This window comes from Labrus mixtus, chromosome 21, assembly GCF_963584025.1.
Source record: "Labrus mixtus chromosome 21, fLabMix1.1, whole genome shotgun sequence".
NCBI classification, from domain to species: domain Eukaryota; kingdom Metazoa; phylum Chordata; class Actinopteri; order Labriformes; family Labridae; genus Labrus; species Labrus mixtus.
In genome coordinates this window covers 7145440-7166324 of record NC_083632.1, presented here as the reverse complement: position 1 = coordinate 7166324, position 20885 = coordinate 7145440, and the positions used below count along the sequence as shown (strand labels likewise).

Sequence of the window (20885 nt, the reverse complement as noted above, 5' to 3'; positions counted from 1 at the left end):
AAAGCTGACGGTGAAGAAGACCCTCTCTGAGTTCAGGCGTACCCACCACGATAACTGGCAGGAGCACCGTCAGTCGTTCACCGATGACCAGCTGCTGGTGCTCACAGACCTGCTGGTGTCGCCCTGTTACTACGCCTAGACAGCCAGCTGCCTTCCCACGTCCTCTAACACAGACTGACCGACCTGCCCATCCAAAAAATATGATTTCACTTTTGAACACTCTTCAGTGCCGCCTGTTAAAATAACCTCTGATGTTGCTGCAGTGGCGGAGAGCCCTGCGTCTGGAACCTCACAGCCGATGTTGGCCTTCAGTAAACCAAGCACACATTTAAAAAAAAAAAAAAAAAAAAAACAGTCCTGGGCAAAAGTGATTTCCAATATTTAACCTAGTGGGTTTATTTTGTCCCGACAAGCAGTTCAGCAGCCCCAAAGGTGGCCATCTTACTTTACGCTACCCACCCTATAGATGTATTACTTTCTGTTTCTTGTAAAAAATATATATTCATGGGTCAGAAATATATTTTCAAATCTCTATTTTGTATTCATGTACTTGACTGTACCTACTTTTAAAAGTTATTTAAATAATACTTAAAAGTTGGAACTCAATTTGTATTCTGTAAATATAAGAGAACATATAGTGTATGAGGACATTAAACTACAATTTTATATTAGTAGAAAACTACAAAACGCTGAATGCAAAACTACATGTATAATATAGAACTTAACATGCAATGTGCGAATAAGATAAGAAACTTTATTCATCTCTTGTTGGGTATAACTCACTTGTAACAGCAGATCAAGAGTCAAGAGTAAAAATACATAATCATATATTGTACTTGTATAAAATGTGATATTACCTACTTTAAAGCATACGACTATAAATGATAAGGATGCTGTAATGTCACTTGTATCATATTCCTATACAACACATTATGTTGTAGCTCCTCTGATCATTAACTGTTGTATTGCTGTGAATACTGTAAATTAACTTCATCCTTTATGAAGAGAGGAGTGTATTTTATTTCTTGTGGAGATGTTTGTCAGAGATACTGATCATTAAAAAAAAAAAACAACTGTGGTTATCTGCATACATTCATATAACACACAGGTTGTTATAGTTCTGCACAGATAGAAACACAAGATGTTTCTTTCTGTGTGGACAGCATTTCATTTTGAACCAAACATGTTGTACACATGTTGCTACAGACCACAGTCAATAAACACTTGTAACTGGTTGCATCTGTGTGTGAGTTTTGTGAGTATTTAGGAGGAACAACATCAAAGATAGAGCTGTCACTATTTTCAGTCTGCATGCTGATTTTTCTGATGCCGTGATGTTGACTTTGATGTGTTTACTGTGCTGAGAGGCACGCTGACAGAATGAGAAGCATATCTGGTGAGTACTGTGTGGAATAAGCAGGGTGTACTCGTACGGCTGTCAACTGTGATAGTGTCGTAACGAGAGCTGCAATTTCATATTTTATTTGATGATTAAATATGCAAAAGAAAAACATCCATCCAGTAAGCAAAATGGCTCATCTCAAATAAAACTGGTTTAATAATTGTGGGTCTCTTTCAGGGATGTGACTCTTCAAGGATTCCCGTCTGGACCTTGCTTGTTATTTCCCAATAAAACAATGGCAATATATGACCTAACCTTGCAGAAATCTCTCTAAAGTATTGGAAAGTCACAGATTTTATATATGAATTAATGTATCAGTGGTGTGAATTGGTGCTGGAGCATGATTTAATCAGGTTACTTCTCAAAAGATACAGAAGAAAGCAGAATAGTAAGTCATGCCTGTACTGTATGTAGCAGTGATAACATTACGTTAAGGAATATTGACCTACAGGAGAATAAAGGTTTAAAAGAAATACTAGATACCCGAAAGCCTTACTGCATTATATTCCTGCACCAATCTTAAATAATAACCAGCATTTACAAACCTGTTGATGCTGTGGAGGCAGCATGGGCTGCAACCAAAGCTTCTTTTTAAGAAAAATCACAGGTGGAGGCGGAACTGCCACGCCTCTCTCGGTGTATTTTCCCGCGTTTTTGCCCTTGTCCAATCATATGCCTGATATTTGTTTGGGGGGGGGGGGGGAGAGAGAGAAATGGCTGCCACTCATGTGAAAGGTTTTGAATCTGCCTAATGTCAGTACTGAAGAGCTGGTCATGATGTAATGTAAGTGGTTTCCAAATCATGTCACTGTAAAGCACGCATGTAAAATGTTGATCCAGAAGCCATTCATGTTAAAACTAGCCACCTAGCCTAGCAGCCTCACATATTTATAATGTATTGCACAGATCTACAGTAATTAACCCCATTTTGACCAAAAAAAAGAAAATTGATGTTGAGCATTTATTAAAACCAGGGTCCTCTGTTAGACATTACACTTTGGATTCATGCCTGTTTGGATCAAAAGAGTATCAGATATGTTGTTCTGGGAATGCTAGTTGGCTTGTAGCCTAATCTGACAAGCTAGATCGATGATGTATGGAAAAGATTTACTTTGCTAAAATGGTAGTCGTGTGTTCTAAAAACGTTTTGCTAGATTATATTCAAAGTTGTGGCATTACAGAATGAGATGTAGACAAGACTTGTAATCCACAGCCATGCTAGCGCCTGAGGATCTTACACTGAGTCTCAGCTATGTGCTACATGCTAAAACTAACACATCATCATCATCATCATCACAACATTCACCATCTTTAGTTAGCATTTTAGCTGCATAACACTTGCTCATAGGCAGATTATTGCTGAGGTTGACTGGGATGACATTAGTTTTTACTTTTATTTGGTCATAATCAGAAGTAATCAAAATGTTGGCCTGTTCAAAATCATTGTTTATAGAGATAGGAAAATAAATGTTTGGAACAAATCTGTCCAGCGTTTGTACAGAGTAGGTTTTTCCACTGCATATTTAAAAGCAGTATCATATATAGTCCTACATAGTGAGTTTCATCTTAAGCAGACCACGGCTAAACAAAAACAAAATGATTACCAACCTACCAGGTAGCTATTTAAAATACAAGGCTGTGCTGGACTGACGGCTAGCTACCAATAATTGGCTATTTGCGTTTAGAAAAAGCTACCCTAACATCATTATTGAAGTCATGCTGAAATGAATTCTTTATAACCCTGACAATATTTTTTTTTAATCTATCAACACATGCAAACTCACTCACTCAAGACAACACAGACAATTTTGTTGTAGCAGTTTAGTCAAAAGCTCTTGAATTTTTTATTTCCATAAACAAAGCTCACATTTAATGACAGCTGTGAGAGAGGTCTTATAATGTAAGATGTTAAATATGACCACATATACAGTATCAGTGAATGCAGAAATGCAACCGGAACATTTAGCATTTATTCGTCATAACATTTCTCCTTTGTGCTGTTGAATGATGGACAAGAAAAACAAGTTAATCCTTATCATATAGTGATCACTCAACATGTAGGTTGTATGCCACTGACAGTACCTTCAAGTGTTCGTCATATTTTCATATTCTAAAGCAGCTTTTGATACAGATTAAGTGCAGTGTATTGAGATACTCATTTCTTTTAAGTGATAAAAACTGACTTTTCAACCTATTTTCTGGACCTGGACCAAACTCATGGCCCCATCAGTACCTTGTAACCTGAGATTTGACTTATCCAGCCTCTTTTTTTTTTGTTCATCCAAGTTTTTTTTCTTAATTCATTACAATCAGCCAGTTTGTGTGTGCAAGTGTTTCTGTCCGTTGCGTATTCTTTCTCTCACGAGAGTTTCTAGAGAAAACAGGTGTGTATCTGAGTCCTCGGGCAGAATTGTCCTTAAAGCATCAGCAAGCTGAAACAAATACTCAGTGTTTTTCCCGCTTGGACCGGTAGAGCTGACAATCTGGTTGGCTATCTCCTCCAGAGGGGCGGGGCCCAGGTAGTCCGGATTGTCTTGAGAACCGATGTAGAGCAGCGTCTGGCTGGGCGGAGGGGTGTGTGGTGGACGGGGGTGAAATGTTACAGTGATGACCTGATAACCACCTTTTTCTCTATAGTCGAGGTAGCTCTTCACTTCCTGCTCTCGACCCGTCGGCAGCTTGTAGGCAACGCCCCAAACGCAGCCCTTTAAAAAAGAGAGTCAGAAGAAGAACCGGTCAGTGGGGTGAATAAAGAGTGGCAAACTGTATGGAGAAAGGCATGTTAAGATTATTCCTTGAATGATTTGTAACTGCGGCCAGTGACTGGATCCGTTGGTTAGTGTGACCGAAACAGTTACTCATTCAGTCTGTTAGTCACTCACAGAGAATAACAAACAACAAACAAACCAAAACTGATCATAGGTCAAGTTTTTATTTTTCTCATATTCAATTTATGATGATTTTAATGAAATCATAAATTAATTTTAGGGGCAGTAACCAGTAAATGTTTGTGATTATTGCTTCATAGATGACTTAAATTACTTTTTTAACTGTAACCATAGTTACTGAACATTCAATTTATGTGCAATGTTTGCGGCTAAGAAGACAGTCTGGATCAACTGATGAAAATGGTTTAATCAGTTACCTCATTTTTAAGCAAAATGTTTTTCATGTCATTTGATTAAAAAATATATTTTCTAATCAGAATGTGGGGTTTTGGACTGCTGGTCATACAAAATTGACATTTGAGCACATAACCTCAGACATTAGGACACTATAATAAGTATTTTTGGACAGTTTAACAAAAAGACCAGTCACCTGTAGTTGCAGCCTTCTGTCTTTGATCAGAACCTGGGGGCGGCTTTGGTAAGACTATGAAAGGTTTACTTTAACCGTATCAGTAACATTTTAAGATACTCATCAGTCACCTTGAAATAAATGTTTTCTAGAAGCCTTCCATGTTCGCCCTGCATTACAAGACTCACTGTACATCTCTTTATCGCATTCCCATCAACTGGAACAAATTATCTCCCATCCAAGGTCACAAAACAAAACACCGTTCTCTCCTTTGTTTCAGCTACGAGATACAATCTTCTATCCTCCTGAGCAGTACACAGTCTTCTTCACCTTGAGCAGCACATGTTTTTTGTCTCATACTATACAATTATGCAAATACACACAAATATGAAAACAGGAAGTAGGTTTGTATAGCTTGAAAACACTATTATGTGGAACAAAAACATACCAAGTCATCTTGAGAAAAATTAATCAATATAATAAAGACCACAGAAACCCACCTAATAATAACAATCATTCTTAATGACTAGTAAGTTAATGAAATGGAGAGTTAATTTAAATGTATTTTTTTATTTTTGCATGTATAATGTTCAGGTTCTTTGAATGTAATGACATATGTTAAATGAGAGGTGAAAAACTTAAATGAATAAGTGACCAAAGTCAACCAGGAGCTATTAAGACAATCATTTAATCACTGAATAAAAGCGTTGTCTAAACTCTAGACACAAATGGGTGTTTGCTGCTAATTCAGACCGATTAATTTTGGATTTTGAGTGTTGATAAGACATCTCCATGCTATGATAAAGTCCTTAAAAAAAACTTTTTACTCAACTCTTTTAAGTAACATCTTAAACATAAAGAGTAGAAGGTGTATTTCTCACCTCAGGATCCTCCACAAGTGTCACGACCCGGCCAGGCTGTAAAGGACACAGCAAGAGAATATAGAGCACTTTGCCAAATGACATGCATTTAGTATAATGACAAAAAAAAATGAATAGGGAAACTGTAAATATGTCAACTAAACAGTCTGAGATTTGTTTTATGAAAAGGTTATGGGAAAAATACAAGCTACTTTATCGTGTTATGTTGTGTTCAAATCCAAGTCTGAACATGAAGTAAAGTCTGAACATGATAACACATTGTAATAGATGAGAAATAACAGGTTAGACGAGGTTAAAAAAATAATCATATTTTATGCCTCTGAAACCTTTCCAACAACATTTAAACTCAACTCTATTAAGTAGTAGTACCATTATTATCATTATTATTATCATTATTATTATTATTATTATTATTATTATCATTATTATTATTATTATTATCATTATTATTATTATTATTATGGTGTAACAGATGACACCTTTTCCATTTCGTCAGGCCAGGTGTAGTGTTTTCCTCCCCAGCAAATCATTGTCAAAATGATGATAATAACTTGTGCATCATATACATCATTACAGTAGCTGCATAGTTGAGGAGATATCAACAGTAAACCATCAGCTGTCATTCATTCATTCATCCCCAGTAACCTATGGCAACATTGCATCAGTTATTGTGACTGTTATCGTGGGATTAGCAATAAACTAAGTCTTAAAGCACAGTAAATTATACTCACTTTACCCGGTACTCCCCGGTGGTCGGTGCTGCCCTGCCAAAACCGACGACTAAAACCTGTTATGTAGCCAACTCTCTTCTCCTCGTAAGGAAAATCCACTTTCCATATGAGAGACCCGTAACCGAAGACCCACATTATAAGACGTCCGGCTGACGGAGGGCAACAAGGACGGACTAAACGACGGCGTTGTGAACTGGCAGGTAGCAGCTAGTTTACGGCGCAGGTAAAAACATTACACTTATTATCATATGTACACCCGCTGCTACAGTTTAAGTGCTGTTCAGCGGTAGTAAAAGCTGTCATTACCTCTGGCAGTTACACAGGGCAAAATTGTCAAGTCATCTTGGTTACGTAAGTACATTAACTTCCGACTGATAACCTTCAAAATAAAACACAATTTCTAATCGAATTGCTCCAATTTTGACAACATGGACCAGTTAGACTCAATTACAATCCAGTGATTTGTCATCATAGTATTTGTTTTCCTATCTCGTATTGCATCGCTACAGGTACGCCTTGAAGAGCATCTCTGATTTTATTTTGAAGGCAAGCAATCATACCTGCTGTTTTGGGCTATTTCAGTGTAGATCCTAAATTTGAGGGCAAATGGTCCGGGCAAAGGAAAAATCTTAATATGGCACCTTACCAATCACACCTTTTTACCCCAGCCAGCCTGGATATAGATTTGTTTCCACTTTTTGCCTCGTTGAAATGCCAATACATCCTCATACCTCTACAAATACAACTAAAAGTATCCAGAGATGCCTGAGACCTATAACTAAATTGAATTTTACTACTTTTGGTTTTTTTTTTTTTCACTTTTTTACTTTTTTTTAACAGAAAATAGCATTTTTTTTAAAAATAAAATATGGTTTTACAACTTTAATTGTCTTTTAGAATCTAGAGTTCTTTTTGCCAGAAACTAAGAAAGCTCAGAGATATTTTCAACCTTGTGGTGTCTGTGGTTTTGTAACTGACATATAAAATCATAATAGCAAGCACAATTTGAAAAAAGTGATCCATCCTGACACCAGGGGGTGCTGACTTTCCATGTCCCTTAATGTGTGTTCTCCAGAATAACATGCACGTCATGTATGCTGTGTGATCACTGATTCAGAACCAAATAAAGTGGACAGCTACAGTCTGGCCTGTAATGTAAACTCCATGGACAGCAGCCGTGCTCATTTCTCTGCCTCAAAAAGAAGCCAGTCAGCAAAGCTTTTATGTCCCACCAGCTTCTGGTTTGAAGAGGGGCAGATCTGTTGTTTACTTCCACAGCTGTGCTGAAAAATACTGCTGAGGACACATCTGCCATAAACATACCCTTGGTGTTCAAGACTAAACCAAACTTGGGGCAGTGAAGCGAGCTGACAGCAGAACAAAAAGTAAATCAAATATAAAATATAAAACAAGGGAGATGACAGATAGTGTATGGGAAGGAGCTTGACCATTGGAGGCTTTAAAAACAGGCAGTAAAATCTATTCTCAAACTCACAGGTAACCAGTGAAGGGCAGCAAGGATTGATGTGCTGTCTCTGGTTCTCTAGAACATGTTTAAATGCTGGGGGAAACAATGTGTATGTTGCAACCTTTGGATTTTTTGCCTGCTGACAGATTAAAGTATGCTTCACTCGTCAAATCTGGAGGAGATTAAAGCATGGCTGACCTTTTCTACATCTGCAGACAAAAAGGAAAGACCTGCTCTTGGTTAAATGCCTCATTGGGACAAATCAGGCCTGCCAATTCAGGACAAAAAATGTGAGGACGCAAACACCTCAGTTATATAGGCATTTTATGCATTACTAGATTAGGCATTCGGATTTAAGTAGTAAATGTTAGTAAATGCTGCAAGCTCTTTGGCAAGAAAAAGGGTAATCTTGTTTTCTTTCTGATTTTCAATCTTTCAACTTCAGGGAGTTTTAATATCCAATCTTTCATTTTAGCAAGAAAGACATTTAAAGGATAAAGTGCTACCAGGCTATAACAGGACATACAGTTGTGTATTATCTGCATAGCAAAAAAAGCAATTATGTCTTTGCATGATTTGACCAAAGAGTAATAAAGTTAATAAGAGGGGGTCTTGGAATAGACCCCTGGGGGATCCCCCCAAAAAAGAAGAACACAAAAGGAGATTTGTCTCAAAGCATAACAGGGAAATACATGTTCAAAATTAACTAAAGCTGAGCCAGGGGGTGGTGCTGATGAATTTATCAGTTACTGCTTAAGGTAAATGCCCTCTAGGTTGCCCATATAGGGTGGAGAAATTATATCCAGTTGACATAATGACAGTAGAGCAGGTAGAAAACTGTCAAATCTCAGCGAGATGTGTTTGTGTGTTAGAATGCATGAAAAAAAACATTAAGTGCTCTATAAACCTTAAGTCACAAAGTCAACACAATTTTCTTATACTGTTTTGTCTTCTTATTTGTAGGCTAAATTACTGTCATTACACTCTGTGGGAATTTAAAGCAGGTTGTTCTCAAAAAGTCCCCTACTGTGAAAATAATGAGCTGTTTACATGAACTATAAATCTCTACAGAGCTGCACAGTAAGTGTACTTTCAGGCTAAATCCAGCTCCAAATATCTTAACCCTATTGTACACATGATTGTTGCCTCATTACTATGTGGATAAACACCACAAAAAAAGCTGACAAACTGTCCTGCAGTCTGACCTTTAGTGCAGTATATCCCTTTGACAGGGACACGTTTTTAATTTCTATATGATATAAAATAGCATAGAAATGTAGGGAAGTATAATTAGTAAGGAGGGAATTGTTGTAATGATACATGTGCTTTATTTGCAGTAAACATGCAGCATGTGCTCCCACTTTGGCAATTTGGCTTTTTTTTAATCTCTTGTTTTGAAGATGCGAGCAGAGATGTTGCAGCGAATGTGATGATAACTCAGAAGGAATGAATGCTAATAGAGTTTACTGGGGAGAACATTAATGTGGTCTGCGCCTGCAAACAAGAAACACTTTTCCTCTGTAACGTTAATTTATAGCTTTCAACTCTAATACTGACCACAAGCAATTAAGTGATTGAAAGATTCCACATTAATCTGCTGCAATCCACTCTCATTCAAGATATCGTCTAGAGTCACTATTAAAACAATAATTACTCTCAATCAAATCATTCATTTCCTGTCTGATGTCTCCTCAGTCAGAGTTTCTCCCCAATTCTCCATACATGTTTTAACACTTTCTTGATTTATTCTCATCGGCATCCCTCCTCTTAGTTTCTGTTTCTTTTCCTCGTGCACCACCTCCATTTTTATTCCTTCTCCAACTCCAGAACTGTTGTTTCACCTTTCTCTTCTCTTTCCCCAGACTCTCTTCTTCCAAGATAGATTTTTTTGTCTCGTCTCCATTTTTATGCATTTACTCGTTCTCCTTCATTAAGAAAAAAAAACATGCATACGCTTAAAACCACATTTTGATGGTTCTTGCTTCTTGCACTCTTCAAATTCTGCACATCACAGTTAGTTTTACAGCGTAACAAGCTCCAAACAGCCTTTGGAAACAGTTGTATATATATTTTTCCGTGACTCTGTTGGGAGATCTCCAAAGTCTAAACAAAAAACTAAGTAGGTTGTTGCCACAGGAGACAACTGTTCATTTGCTGTTTTCTCCTGACAGACAACATTTTTGTTTCTTTCTTTAAATCACCACAGTTATTCTCTCACCATGACCAAAGACTAAATACTTAAACGCTGATGAATGTTTCATTACCTTAACTGTGTTATTTACAAGATTCTACCTGACATCAACCTACTTGTTTGTAAGGCTTAAGTTTACCAAACTTTAACCTTATTTGTTTAGGAGAAGAAACTCGTATTTGTTGATGGTGATGTAGTCCTGCCAATAGGGGAGCTTTGCTGGACGGCATCTACAGTATAAGCAATGAAAATTGTCCTATCTTTTCTTCCTTTTTGAGGACATGTTGAACAGAAAGCCAGTGTTTAAATCTTGAAATGTATAGATTATAATCTAGTGTTTTGGAGAATTTGGCCCTTCTTAGAGGAACTTTTAATGTTGATCCTTGTGCGTCTTATCTCTTTGCTGATCTTGTCTTGTTGGTAGTAGAGATGCACGGATCCACTGTTTTCAGTTCAGTTCCGATCTGATACATATGTACAGATACCGATACTGATTCCGAATGTTTTATTATCATGACTAATAGTGTTTTTGTTGTTGTTGGTATTATATGTAATGCTACACAAAGTGCTGTAGTAAACTGCATTGTATTGCATTGTGCTGGAAGAAATATACAAACAGGAAGCGGCAACAACTGTCAGGTTTTTCAAATTAAATCTTTCAAACTGAAGTGTAAGAGTTGTACTTTTGGTCATCGAAGGAGCTGTTCCAATCTCGTCTGAACATCTTGATGGAGATGATTTGTGGACACTTCTTACGGTTCAGTCTGAATATCTTCAAAGTGAGACTGAGCGAGCTGACATGTTTTAAGTGCCTAACCATACTTCTTGATCAGTGACGTGAATCGGCGCCGTTAGTCCGATATCCGGTATGAAAATGACGTCAATCGGACCACACAGATATAATATCGGTCTAGTCTCTAATTGTTAGGTATGTGTTTAATGAGACAATATTCTCAACCTGCTTTCTTTTAACAGTCAAATAGATCACTCATCCTGACAACTTGCTGTAAATGAAAATGTAAAAAAAAACAAGAATAGAAAAGTAGGTTGTTTTTTTTCATCTTATTGCATCTTATTGTCTGATACCAAACCCGTGGCAGGGGTCACATGCATTAAAAGCAGTAATGTAAAAACATTCAATCTTGTGTCTGATCTTGTTAGCTTTAGAAGCACATAGAGAGGTATCGCTGTTTCATAACCAGTTTAACACCCCCCACCCCTCCCTTTTAATGCTGCGGTAGGAAACTAAGAAGCTAATTTTTGTAAATAAATAAATCTCAGTCCTTCTCTTCAGGCCTATTTTTTTTTTTTTTTTTTAAGTCCAAATAATATCAATTCATGGAAGCATGTTATAAGATGATAGAACGAGCTCCTAAGAGACACGTAAAACGTTTTCTCTCTTTTCCAGAGGTTCTCATTTGTTCGTGTCTTTTTGGATGTCAGACAATTTCAACAATAAAAAGTAATGTTTTAAACTTCGTTGCCTTCCCTATCTCCGTGACAGCTTTAAACTCTGCACTTTCTGTTTGTTTCCTTGGCGGTTCTGTCCCTGCTCTGAGTGGGTTTCCTTGTTAAAACCCAAAACAGATCCAGGAGAATGTCTCTGTTCTCCTCTCAGGCCTTTGTATTTTGTGCCAAGGCTGTATTCTCATTAACCCAGTTACATTGTGCATAACTGAGTGGAGCCTTCAACATTTAGATCTTCATTTGAGTTTGATTGTTCCGGCCAAGGTTTGACGATATATGTGAATGGTTTTACTGCCAGGCAATTGATGCATTGCATGTTTTGTTTTTTTTTGCAAACATGAGGCATGACTGATTCTTTCTTACAAACCATCCTTGTGAGAAGTTTACAGGGTCTTTAAATCTTTAACCTGTTTTTCCCTTGCTTTGAAAGGAGATTTTCTCAGGTGGTAGACTTTCTTTTTTCTCCACCATCCACCTGCGAGGCGGTCTAACTAACCTCCAATATTTAGCTGTTGTCCTGCAGCGATTGAGGTCTGAAAAACCCATCCAAAGGTCTCCTCTGTATTGACTCACCCCCGCAGCAGTGGTTTGAACACAGAAAAAATGCTGTTGAACCTCTGACTCCATCTCAGCAGCCGTAGTGAGGAATGGGCCAGCCGAGCCATAACAGTCCAGTATATGTAGAGAGTCGAGCTGAGTGGGCCATTTTGGGCTCTGAGGCCTCCGACTGTTTGATCCTGAACTGCTCATATGACTCCTGAGATTTCTCGCTGAATGCAGCCACATCTATCAGCCCTGTTGCCTGAGAATGAGATTCTATTCTGAGTATATCAACTAATAACGATGATGTGAAGGACTGTAAGATAAGAAAGTCATTATTAGCGAGTCAATATTATCTTCTTCTTCTTCTTTTTAAACCTCATTTGTAATAATGTTAGACCAGCGCAGACATTGACTGAGAATAATAGAATCATGTTCACATTGGCATGACAGATAATCTTCATTCGTCTTCAAACATTGTATGCGTTCTAATAGAATTGATGAACGTTATCATCTTCTGAAACAAAAGTCAAACATTAAGACTCCATGTGAATGTCATCGCTTATTCTAATACATGTATGTTCAGAATGTGATTATATAGTTCCCATTTCTGCAAAAAGAAACACTTAAGTCATGCTCTTTAACTGAGATGCATATAATGAAAGAAGCAGTGGCCATGTAGACTCTCTTATATTGGGTTTTTTCTCCGCCACTAAGAAAAGAGTAATATCACTTTTATTCATTCTTCGCAAAATTAGGCTTTTTCCCCCCACTAAATGAGATTACTGCTGATCTTAATTTATTTTATAATAATGCACCACAGGCTACTTTTCCTCATTGACTGATATTAAAAGTAAAACCTCAGTCAGCAGCGCCGTAAAACATTGCTCCTTTTTAATCTTTAAATTGGATAAACTGAAAGTCTTAATTGGGGTCATTGTTACCTTTTGAAATTCTTTTTTAAAAAAAAGTGGCCAAAATCATTCATCTGGTATTTTATTCCTCCTCCATGTGGTGAGTAACTACTTAGATACATATTTGTCATGTGGGACTGACATCTCTGAAGGGATTTGAGATATTTCACTCTTAAAAATTGGTATAAATAAGGCTTAAGTCCAGTGGCAGCAATGTGAGCTAATACTCTAAATCTTCCTCAAGCTCGAGCAAAGTCTATAACTTTATCAGCGCGTTTGAGTGAGAACCGTGAAGTGTTTGAGGAGACCGATCAGAAGGGACTCCCTTATTTGGTTTACTTTGCTGCGGGATTGTCCGGTTTAATATAAAATATATACTTGGAGTACAGCAGGAAAAGTGACAGACATTTTGAAGAGGCCCAGATGACGTGTGACAATCCAAACTCTAAATTAATTAAATGAACGAGTGACAATGTGCCACAGAGATGTTTGAGTAAAAAGCGCTGGGTTGGTACAACAGATGGTTTTATAGATTGTTGTTTTTCCCTTTTTTAAAGACTATGAGTGGATCAGATTTGTTATTTTGAAGAGAAACCATTAAAGGACTTTTTACGACACTTTGAACTTAGAGCAGTCATGTCTTTCTGTGCCCTTGACATGCAGTAAGTATTACCTCGGCTCTAGTTGGTGCTACATTATTTTGAGTGATGGAAATCCTTAAGCAGCTATGACAGGTACTCCATATCTATTTGGTATTTTAGGAGACGGTTCGGTAAAGGTAAACACTAATTCTGAAAGGAGGCTGCATTGCTGTGAGAGAACAAGGAGGAGCACCGTGGGTCGCAGAAGACGGAGCCTGATGCCGTGCTAGCGTCTCTGTCGAGTTGTGGTTGCTTATGCTAAGCTAACTTTGGAATTTAGAAGACATGAAGTTGCGGATGTAATGCCATAGCTTATGGATTTGCAGGGAAAATAGTCCTGTTTTTGAGGTTAAGGGGCAGAGATGAGCCAAAAGCAAACACTGGTGGACAGCTGGCATGGGTTCAAAATGGGTTTAAGGTCAAAGCAGAGTCATAGCCATGAGAGCAGAGGCCGTCTTGGCACCAATCTGGCTCAAGAACCACAAAGGAGATGAAGCTCATTTTGAGCCAGAGAGAAAATAGTGCAACGCTAGATCTGATGCCCACTCTGGAGATGAGTGGGAGTGGATGTCAGCGAGGGAGTCTCGCTTAAACAGAGGAAGCAAGAGCTGATGACGAAGAACACGATGAGTGGAGTCTGAGTTGCGTCAGAGTGGAACCAACCAAATAATTGCTGGAGAAGAGCCAGCGTAAAGCTGCTGGAGTCTCTGCTGAAATCAGAGACAGAGCAGGAGTGGGGGAGGAGAACTGAGATGAAGAGGTGTGAGAGACTGGGAATTCATGAAAGTTTTCCCTCTTTCTTTCTCCATTTGATTCCCTCTTTTTGATCTTAACAATGTGTTGAATTTAGCAGCAGAGAACAGCATGAAGCAGACGAAGAAAAATTGTGCTGTCAGTGACTATGTTGAGCTTGGCAGGTGAAGAGGCCTGATTTGAAATGATGAAAGGAGTCTGTCACTCTGGCGAGAGAAAGAACATTTTGCTACTGACACTTGACAGACTTGCTGCTAGGTGTCGTGGAAAAGAGCATTTTCTTTCTGTTTTTGTTTCTGTAAATAGTGTCTTCATTTGCTCTTGTTCTGACCATGAGCCACCAAAAAAAAAACAGAGCCTAAAACTAAATCTGACATCTAATTTTCAGATGTAATTATCCATTGCAGTAGATGGGTTGTTGAGGTTTCTTGATAGTTTTGTTCTTTTGTCTAATGCAGTAACCGTGTGTTCTCCACTGGCTGCAAATTAAACCCTTTTTTTTTTTTTTAAATTTTCAATATCAAACACTTGTATTGGTAAAATACTTTGTATGGACATTCATTGTCTTATTGTATGGACCTTTTTAATTGGATGATCAAGCCATTTGTTGAAATCCTTCACCTTATTCTATCGTGCCACCGGCAGTTATAAGATTTGTAATGGGGAAAAAATCTATTTAGCAGATGTGTTCAAATAATTCTGTTACGAACTGTGTGACATTAGAAAAGAATACTGTTTTAGGCCTTACTGGCATGTTAAGCATCATGGGATTCGACAGGATTTTGGATGACCTTTGATTTCTACAAGGATGACTCTACATGGACATTTGCTCTTCCTCTGTTTAGGTTGATTGTGTTAAACTGCTTATCTCCTACAACAGGAGCTTGTCAATATTGTTGTTTCCTCCTTGACATGTATAAAAGGAGTCTTCATTCTGTTTGTCATTTGAGCTACTCTGCAAGATGATTGGGGTTTTGGTCTTTGTTCATATTCTTCACTGGGGAAATATTTCCATTACAGATGTCACTTATTCTGCAGAACGTCTTGAGTATCTACAAGATTGATTGGCACGCCAAATTTTGCACAGACATTTGTGGTCCCTTGAGGATAAATCTGCACAACCTAGGTAATTCTTTGACTGATACTCTTGTGCCACAAGTAAACTCAAAGCTTTCACTTATAGTCTGCAAACCATATTGATGTCTGCCAGATTTATTGGCACAACCTTTGAACAGGCAATTTTGGGCCTCAGAGGATTAACCCTTCACTTTGGTAATCCTTTGACTTTTCCACTTGTGCAACCAGAGCTTTGTCTTATTCTGCAAAACAACTCAATGTCAACAATATGTAATGGCATGTGTTTTATACCTATACATTATGATCCCTGGAGGTTATCTCTTTGATCCTCCCGTCTTTCATCTAGTGCCACCATCAGGCCAACGGATGGATTTGCCTGCTAAGTTTTCTTTATCCATATTCATGCTTTGTGCCTTTTCACTGATGCACCTCAAGGTTTTTATATCAATGAACTTTTCTCCTGTCTGTGTGCCAACCTTGTGGAGAGCTTATTTTCTTTTCTGCTTTTTTCTTCTGAGAAGATATAATCCAAAAGCCATTTTCTGAGAAAATAGTTCTGAAAATATTGCAACCATTCAGTGCACTTCTTATAACACTGCAATTTTGCATTATATACTGTGTATCGAAGGACATCACAGCTCATGGTCACTGCAGTTTCCTTTGACATTTGTCATCTGTATACAATCAAACTGCAACCTTCAAATTCTTTAGACGAGTCACTACATTGATAACAAAAAATGTAACTCCTTTTTTTTTTGCAACTGAATTCAAGTGGTTTGAAAGGTAACAACACTCAACAGAGTTGTATATATCGCTTACACGGGCTGCTGATTGAACATCCTGAGAATTTTAACTCTATGTTGCTCTTTACTAGAAATCATTATAGAACAGTAAGTTCCAACAACGTTATCTAATTGGACAAGAGGCATTCCGTGTATGCTGATTTACAGTACAACAGCACTGGGACCTTTTAATAGCTGATTTTTGTGGACATACACGAAGTAGCAAAAGTGCAGGAAAATGTAGAAATGTCATGTGCTGATATTCAGTTCAGTGACACTCCATCGATTTCAAAGTGCCTTATTCAAACTTAATGGAGTAGTCTGTCTTTCAAGGCATGCCATTTTTTCCCCACTTCTTTGAGAAAGCCAACACCAACCATTGTGCCTTTATGTCAGATACAAAACCAACAGCTGATTAGCTAAGCTATAGGCCTAGAACTTAGTAGTGAGAAACATACTACCTTTAAATAAAAGCATTGCTTTTATTTAAAGGTAGAAATTCACCTGCCAAAAACTCTAAACGAAGCAGCAACCTAGGGTGTTGAAAAATGAAGCCAAAGCAGAGGTGCAAAGTCCTGCAGTTCATCGAGGGTACGCTTGAGACCAGCTCCAAGAGCCTCGGAAGTCACATACACACCCCATTCAAAAAAGCCTGTTTTTACAGCAGATATTAACATGCTTACAGCCTGGTAAAAAAAAAATGATATTGGTCTGTTTTTTTTTGTCCTCAATTTTTACAACTCATCCATTTTGATTTCATGAACGATACATGTTATCCATCGTTAACGCATGGCTCACCTGATTGACAGGCGGGCGCGATGCAACTGTTTGCCAGGAAGCTTAAAACCTGTCTCAGCTCCAGCTCTCAAGAGGGAGACTTCCAGTGTGGCTGCTGCTGCCGGTGAGCCTCCTGTCGTAACAGAAGGGTGACGTCACTCAGGCTTCGTCCGTCAATATTTACAGTCTATGCTCTACTCTTAATAACATATTATATAGGTCATTTGTGAAGAGTAAAAACAATTGAAAAAGGTTCAAATTAGCACACATTGTGCTTAGCTGAGCCTGGCATAAAGAAGGGAAAGACAGCCGGTAAGAAATAAAAGCGCAAATTTGCACAAAACTCTGCATAAAACCACAACTAAAGAGAGACAGAGAGCTGATTATCAAGCTTTCCTGTGTGTATAGCTTCATATTCAGTGTATGACAGTTGTATCTAACTTGTGATTTCATAAGTGGCCAAAAGAAACAAATAAGTGTGTTGCCAGTGACATGAAACACGCACCACATGATGAATAAACAAGCCAAGACACCTGAAATGACAAATGTACTATTTGCAACATTTGCATTATCAATAAATGTACATTCCTCCATTTTACACCGCGGCCTTGGACTTATTGCCACTTAGAGACTCTACCCCTGTCTCCCACCCACAGTTGTTTCATTTTATTGTGACAGCGAGTGTTATATGCGCCGAAGTGGAGGCGCAAATGGAATGGAACCAGTTTGTAGCGGGCGATGATGAGATGGCCGTGACTGTGTGATGGGTCAGATTGGAAATTTAACCAGGCCAGCAGGGAAAGTAATTGTTTTCCAGGGATGGCAAGGGTTACATGGGAAATCCAAAAGGAAAGAACAAGGGAATGAGAGAGGATACAAGAGAGGGAGTATGAGGGTAGGTAAGCAAACTAAAGAGCCATTTTGTCCTCCTCCTCCTTTTTTTTACTTTTGTCATTTGTATCACTCTGTCCCTCCTCCCTCTCTCCTCCTGTTCCTTGTCCTTATCAGATTAGCAACGACGCCTTCGTTCTAAAGGTGCTACTAGACATCTCAAATAACGTGTGTGTGTTTGTGTGTACGTGTGTGTACGTGTGTGTACGTGTGTGTGTGTGTGTGTGTGTGTGTGTGTGTGTGTGTGTTTTTGCATGACAGTTATGGGAGCTTGTCATCATGCTCCTCCAGATCAATGGAGCACAGTTGCCTAGCAACCTGCTGATCGGGAAAAAAAAGGAGGCGGGGGAGAGAGCGAGGGAGAGCGGCGTAAGATTAGAAAAAGAGAGAGATGGAGAGGTCTGGAGAGGAAAGGGAAGTGGGTGAGATCAACAGTAAAGAATGCTGTGGTTGGATGACAGGAAATGGGAGCTAAGACAGTAGAGCTTAGCGTGTCGAATGTGTCTTTGTGCGTACTGTAAGAGGAGGGTGAGGAGGAGGAAGGCAGTGGGTGTGAATGCATAAATCAGGCACATATACGAGATTGTGTGTAAGTGTGCAACAGTAGTTTGGGACTGATGAGTTGATGTTGATGCTATCTTGCTGCAAAAGAACATCAAAGCCTCGCCATAGTGACGCCAGCAGCACACACTCTCATTTAGCTGCTGATTTAATTATCTTTATCTTAAAGGGGAACAAAGTGGTTAAACGCACTGCGTAGGGAGGGAGCGGCGGTGGAGATAAACAGCGGGGAATGTGCAAGGAGGAGGAGGTGGGGGGGGGGGGGGGGGGGGGGGGAGAAAATGGAGAGGAAACTTGGAGGGAGATGAATTTGGACAGGAGGAAATGAGGAGAGCAAGGACAAGGCGAGAGCGAAAAAAAGAGAGATGGATGGAAAGAGAGGATGATGATCAGGTGTTGGATGGCCTCAAGAGAGACGCACACATATGCTCCGGATCGTCTATGATATTTACACAGGCTCCCTCTCGCTGGCAGGAGGAAGGAGGAGGAGATGAAGGGAGTGTGAAGGGAGGATGAGATGTCATTATAAACGAAAAAAGAATGAGAGGGGGGGATGGAGGAATAGCTGTACATCCCAGAGGTATACTCTGTGACTGAGTTAGAATAACATGTGGAGGCAGAGAGGCTGTTAAACTTTATGGGGGATTGAAAATGGACAATTAGCATCTCAACGATCTCACCGTCACCTGGAACATTCTCCCCCCGTTGTCATAGTAACACTCCTCTCCCTAACTGCTCACACTTCCTAATTCATGACCCCCCCCCCCTCTTCAGCTTGGACAGAGCGCACATACTTAAACACACAGGTGCACAAATGGGCCACTTTGTGTGTGTGTGTGTGTGTGTGTGATCAATACAAACTGTATCTCGTGTGCTCTTGGTCTGGGGCTGTTTTTCATTAAAGGAACTCTTAATGCCACATCACACAATGATGGTTCCCAGAATAGAGTCTGTGGAAACAGTTTGGGGAAGGCCCCAGTCCAGTTTCAACACAACAAAGCCACCATACACACAAAGATAAATCCTTAAAGAAATAGTTTTCCAAGTCGGGTTTAGAGGAACTTGTTCGCGCTATCCAGCAGCCTTGGGATGAACTGGAACGGCGACAGTAAGCTAGGCCAACATCCAGAATCCGTACTCAACCCCACTCAAGCTCTTGAGGCTGAATGGGAGTGAATCCCTGCAACCAGGTTCCAACATCTTGTGAAAAGCCTCCACAGAAGAGTGGAAGCTGTAGAAGCAGGCCACAGTTTCCGAGTGAGATACTCAAAGACGGGCCTTTTTATAGCAGCAGACGTTTGGCTTTGCACAGGTGTTTCTTGAACATTAATGACTGCTGCTTTTAAGTGCCCCTCGCCCCCTTCATATTGAACTCATTAGATAGTAGTTGTGACATTGAAAGTCATGAAAGCGATGCCTGGCAACAGAGACAAAGCTGCGAAGAGGCTTGCTAGAGATTGGGTGACCCTAATGCTGGAAAGACATAATGAGAGAGGAAGCAGTCGGGACAATCAATATCTTTTCAGAGCTGTAAAACATTAGAGGAAAAACTTGATGAGACAAAAAATGTTGTATAATTATTTATCATTCACCGAAAAATGACTCCTACCATTTCTGAAAACGTCACAAAAAGATTCACAACTTCTGTACTTGTAGCTGTGAGTGAATAAGAGGCAAAGAGGGGGGGGGTTAATATGGGCTCTTCTTATGAACAGCCCATTTGATGGCACCATCAGTAAGCAAAAACAGTGTGAAAGTGAGCCAGCATGCACAGCATCAGGACCATTTACTGTAAGTCAGAAGTACATAAGATCAACCACTGGGGGTTTGAAATACCCTCAAGGTTCGAATTTTGTCAACAGCCATTTTTGATTTTTTGATTTTTGAAACCAGAAGAGACAATATTTGGGAGATATGGAAAATATTGGATAAGCTTTGGCGTATCTCTATTTGTTGACCAGTAGTTGAGGTGTAGGCACGCCCTAAAGCATATTGTCATTTATCTTCTAATATACTCTTAATGGGACTATCATAGATGAATTGTGGGATGGGTCATTTTCTGATCTGGTTCCAAACAATTGATCTCTTTTTGCAACTGAGACCATGAACTCATTGGGAAAATAGGGGAAAATAAATTGACATTTATGATAATTTTTTTCTTATCTCGTTTAATTCAATTGGTTTCTTTTTGCCACTAGTCACTTCCTGCTGTTATTTCACAGAATCCATTTGTTTTACTTTGAAACCAAGTGGTCCACTGTCCATTTGACCAGCATTAATCGAAGCAGCTAGATAGAGTTTATCCATCAATAATTTTGTTTTCCACACCTAATTCCAGGACTCTTGACTCGAGTCATGATTTTCAAGACATTGACATAGACCTTGAGTCAAACTCAAGGTTTGGTGACTCGACTTACAACACTGTTTCCCCCTCTGATATTTAGAAATGCCTTCGAGGGAAAAGGCTTTTAATTTGGTGTTCAGGGTAAGGTATACTTTCAGCCATACAGTG

The 20885-nt window shown here is 39.1% G+C and overlaps 2 protein-coding genes across 3 annotated transcripts in view; one reads left to right on the top strand and one right to left on the bottom strand.

The window, feature by feature from the left end:
* psme4b (proteasome activator subunit 4b) overlaps positions 1-1236 on the top strand; it is a 39567-nt gene extending 38331 nt beyond the window's left edge. The window contains exon 47 of the mRNA XM_061028675.1: positions 5-1236. Coding sequence (XP_060884658.1) covers positions 5-139 — 135 coding nt within the window. The 3' untranslated portion in view covers positions 140-1236. The remainder of the gene's footprint in view (positions 1-4) is intronic.
* A 1986-nt stretch (positions 1237-3222) lies between these two features.
* Positions 3223-6669, bottom strand: chac2 (ChaC, cation transport regulator homolog 2 (E. coli)). 2 transcript variants are annotated; one of them, XR_009665941.1, is made up of 4 exons: positions 6312-6669; positions 5581-5616; positions 3607-4107; positions 3223-3563 (listed from the first exon to the last, which is right to left on the bottom strand). XR_009665941.1 is itself a non-coding variant. In XM_061028527.1 (3 exons), exons 1-3 carry the CDS (start codon positions 6444-6446, stop codon positions 3712-3714), a joined length of 567 nt encoding a protein of 188 aa, XP_060884510.1. In that variant the 5' UTR covers positions 6447-6669; the 3' UTR covers positions 3223-3711. The 2 variants fall into 2 exon arrangements, 1 of the variants encoding a protein (XP_060884510.1); XM_061028527.1 differs by having other exon boundaries at positions 3223-4107.
* Between the last annotated feature and the right edge of the window lie 14216 nt (positions 6670-20885).

Bases quoted from the DNA above. Each gene is read 5' to 3' on its own strand.
- chac2 (XM_061028527.1), bottom strand. From the start codon at position 6,446: ATGTGGGTCTTCGGTTACGGGTCTCTCATATGGAAAGTGGATTTTCCT. The intron at 5,617-6,311 runs GTGAGTATAATT...TGTCCTTTACAG, and splicing joins ACCGGGGAGTACCGGGTAAA to CCTGGCCGGGTCGTGACACT. The intron at 4,108-5,580 runs GTGAGAAATACA...TCTTTTTTAAAG, and splicing joins CACTTGTGGAGGATCCTGAG to GGCTGCGTTTGGGGCGTTGC.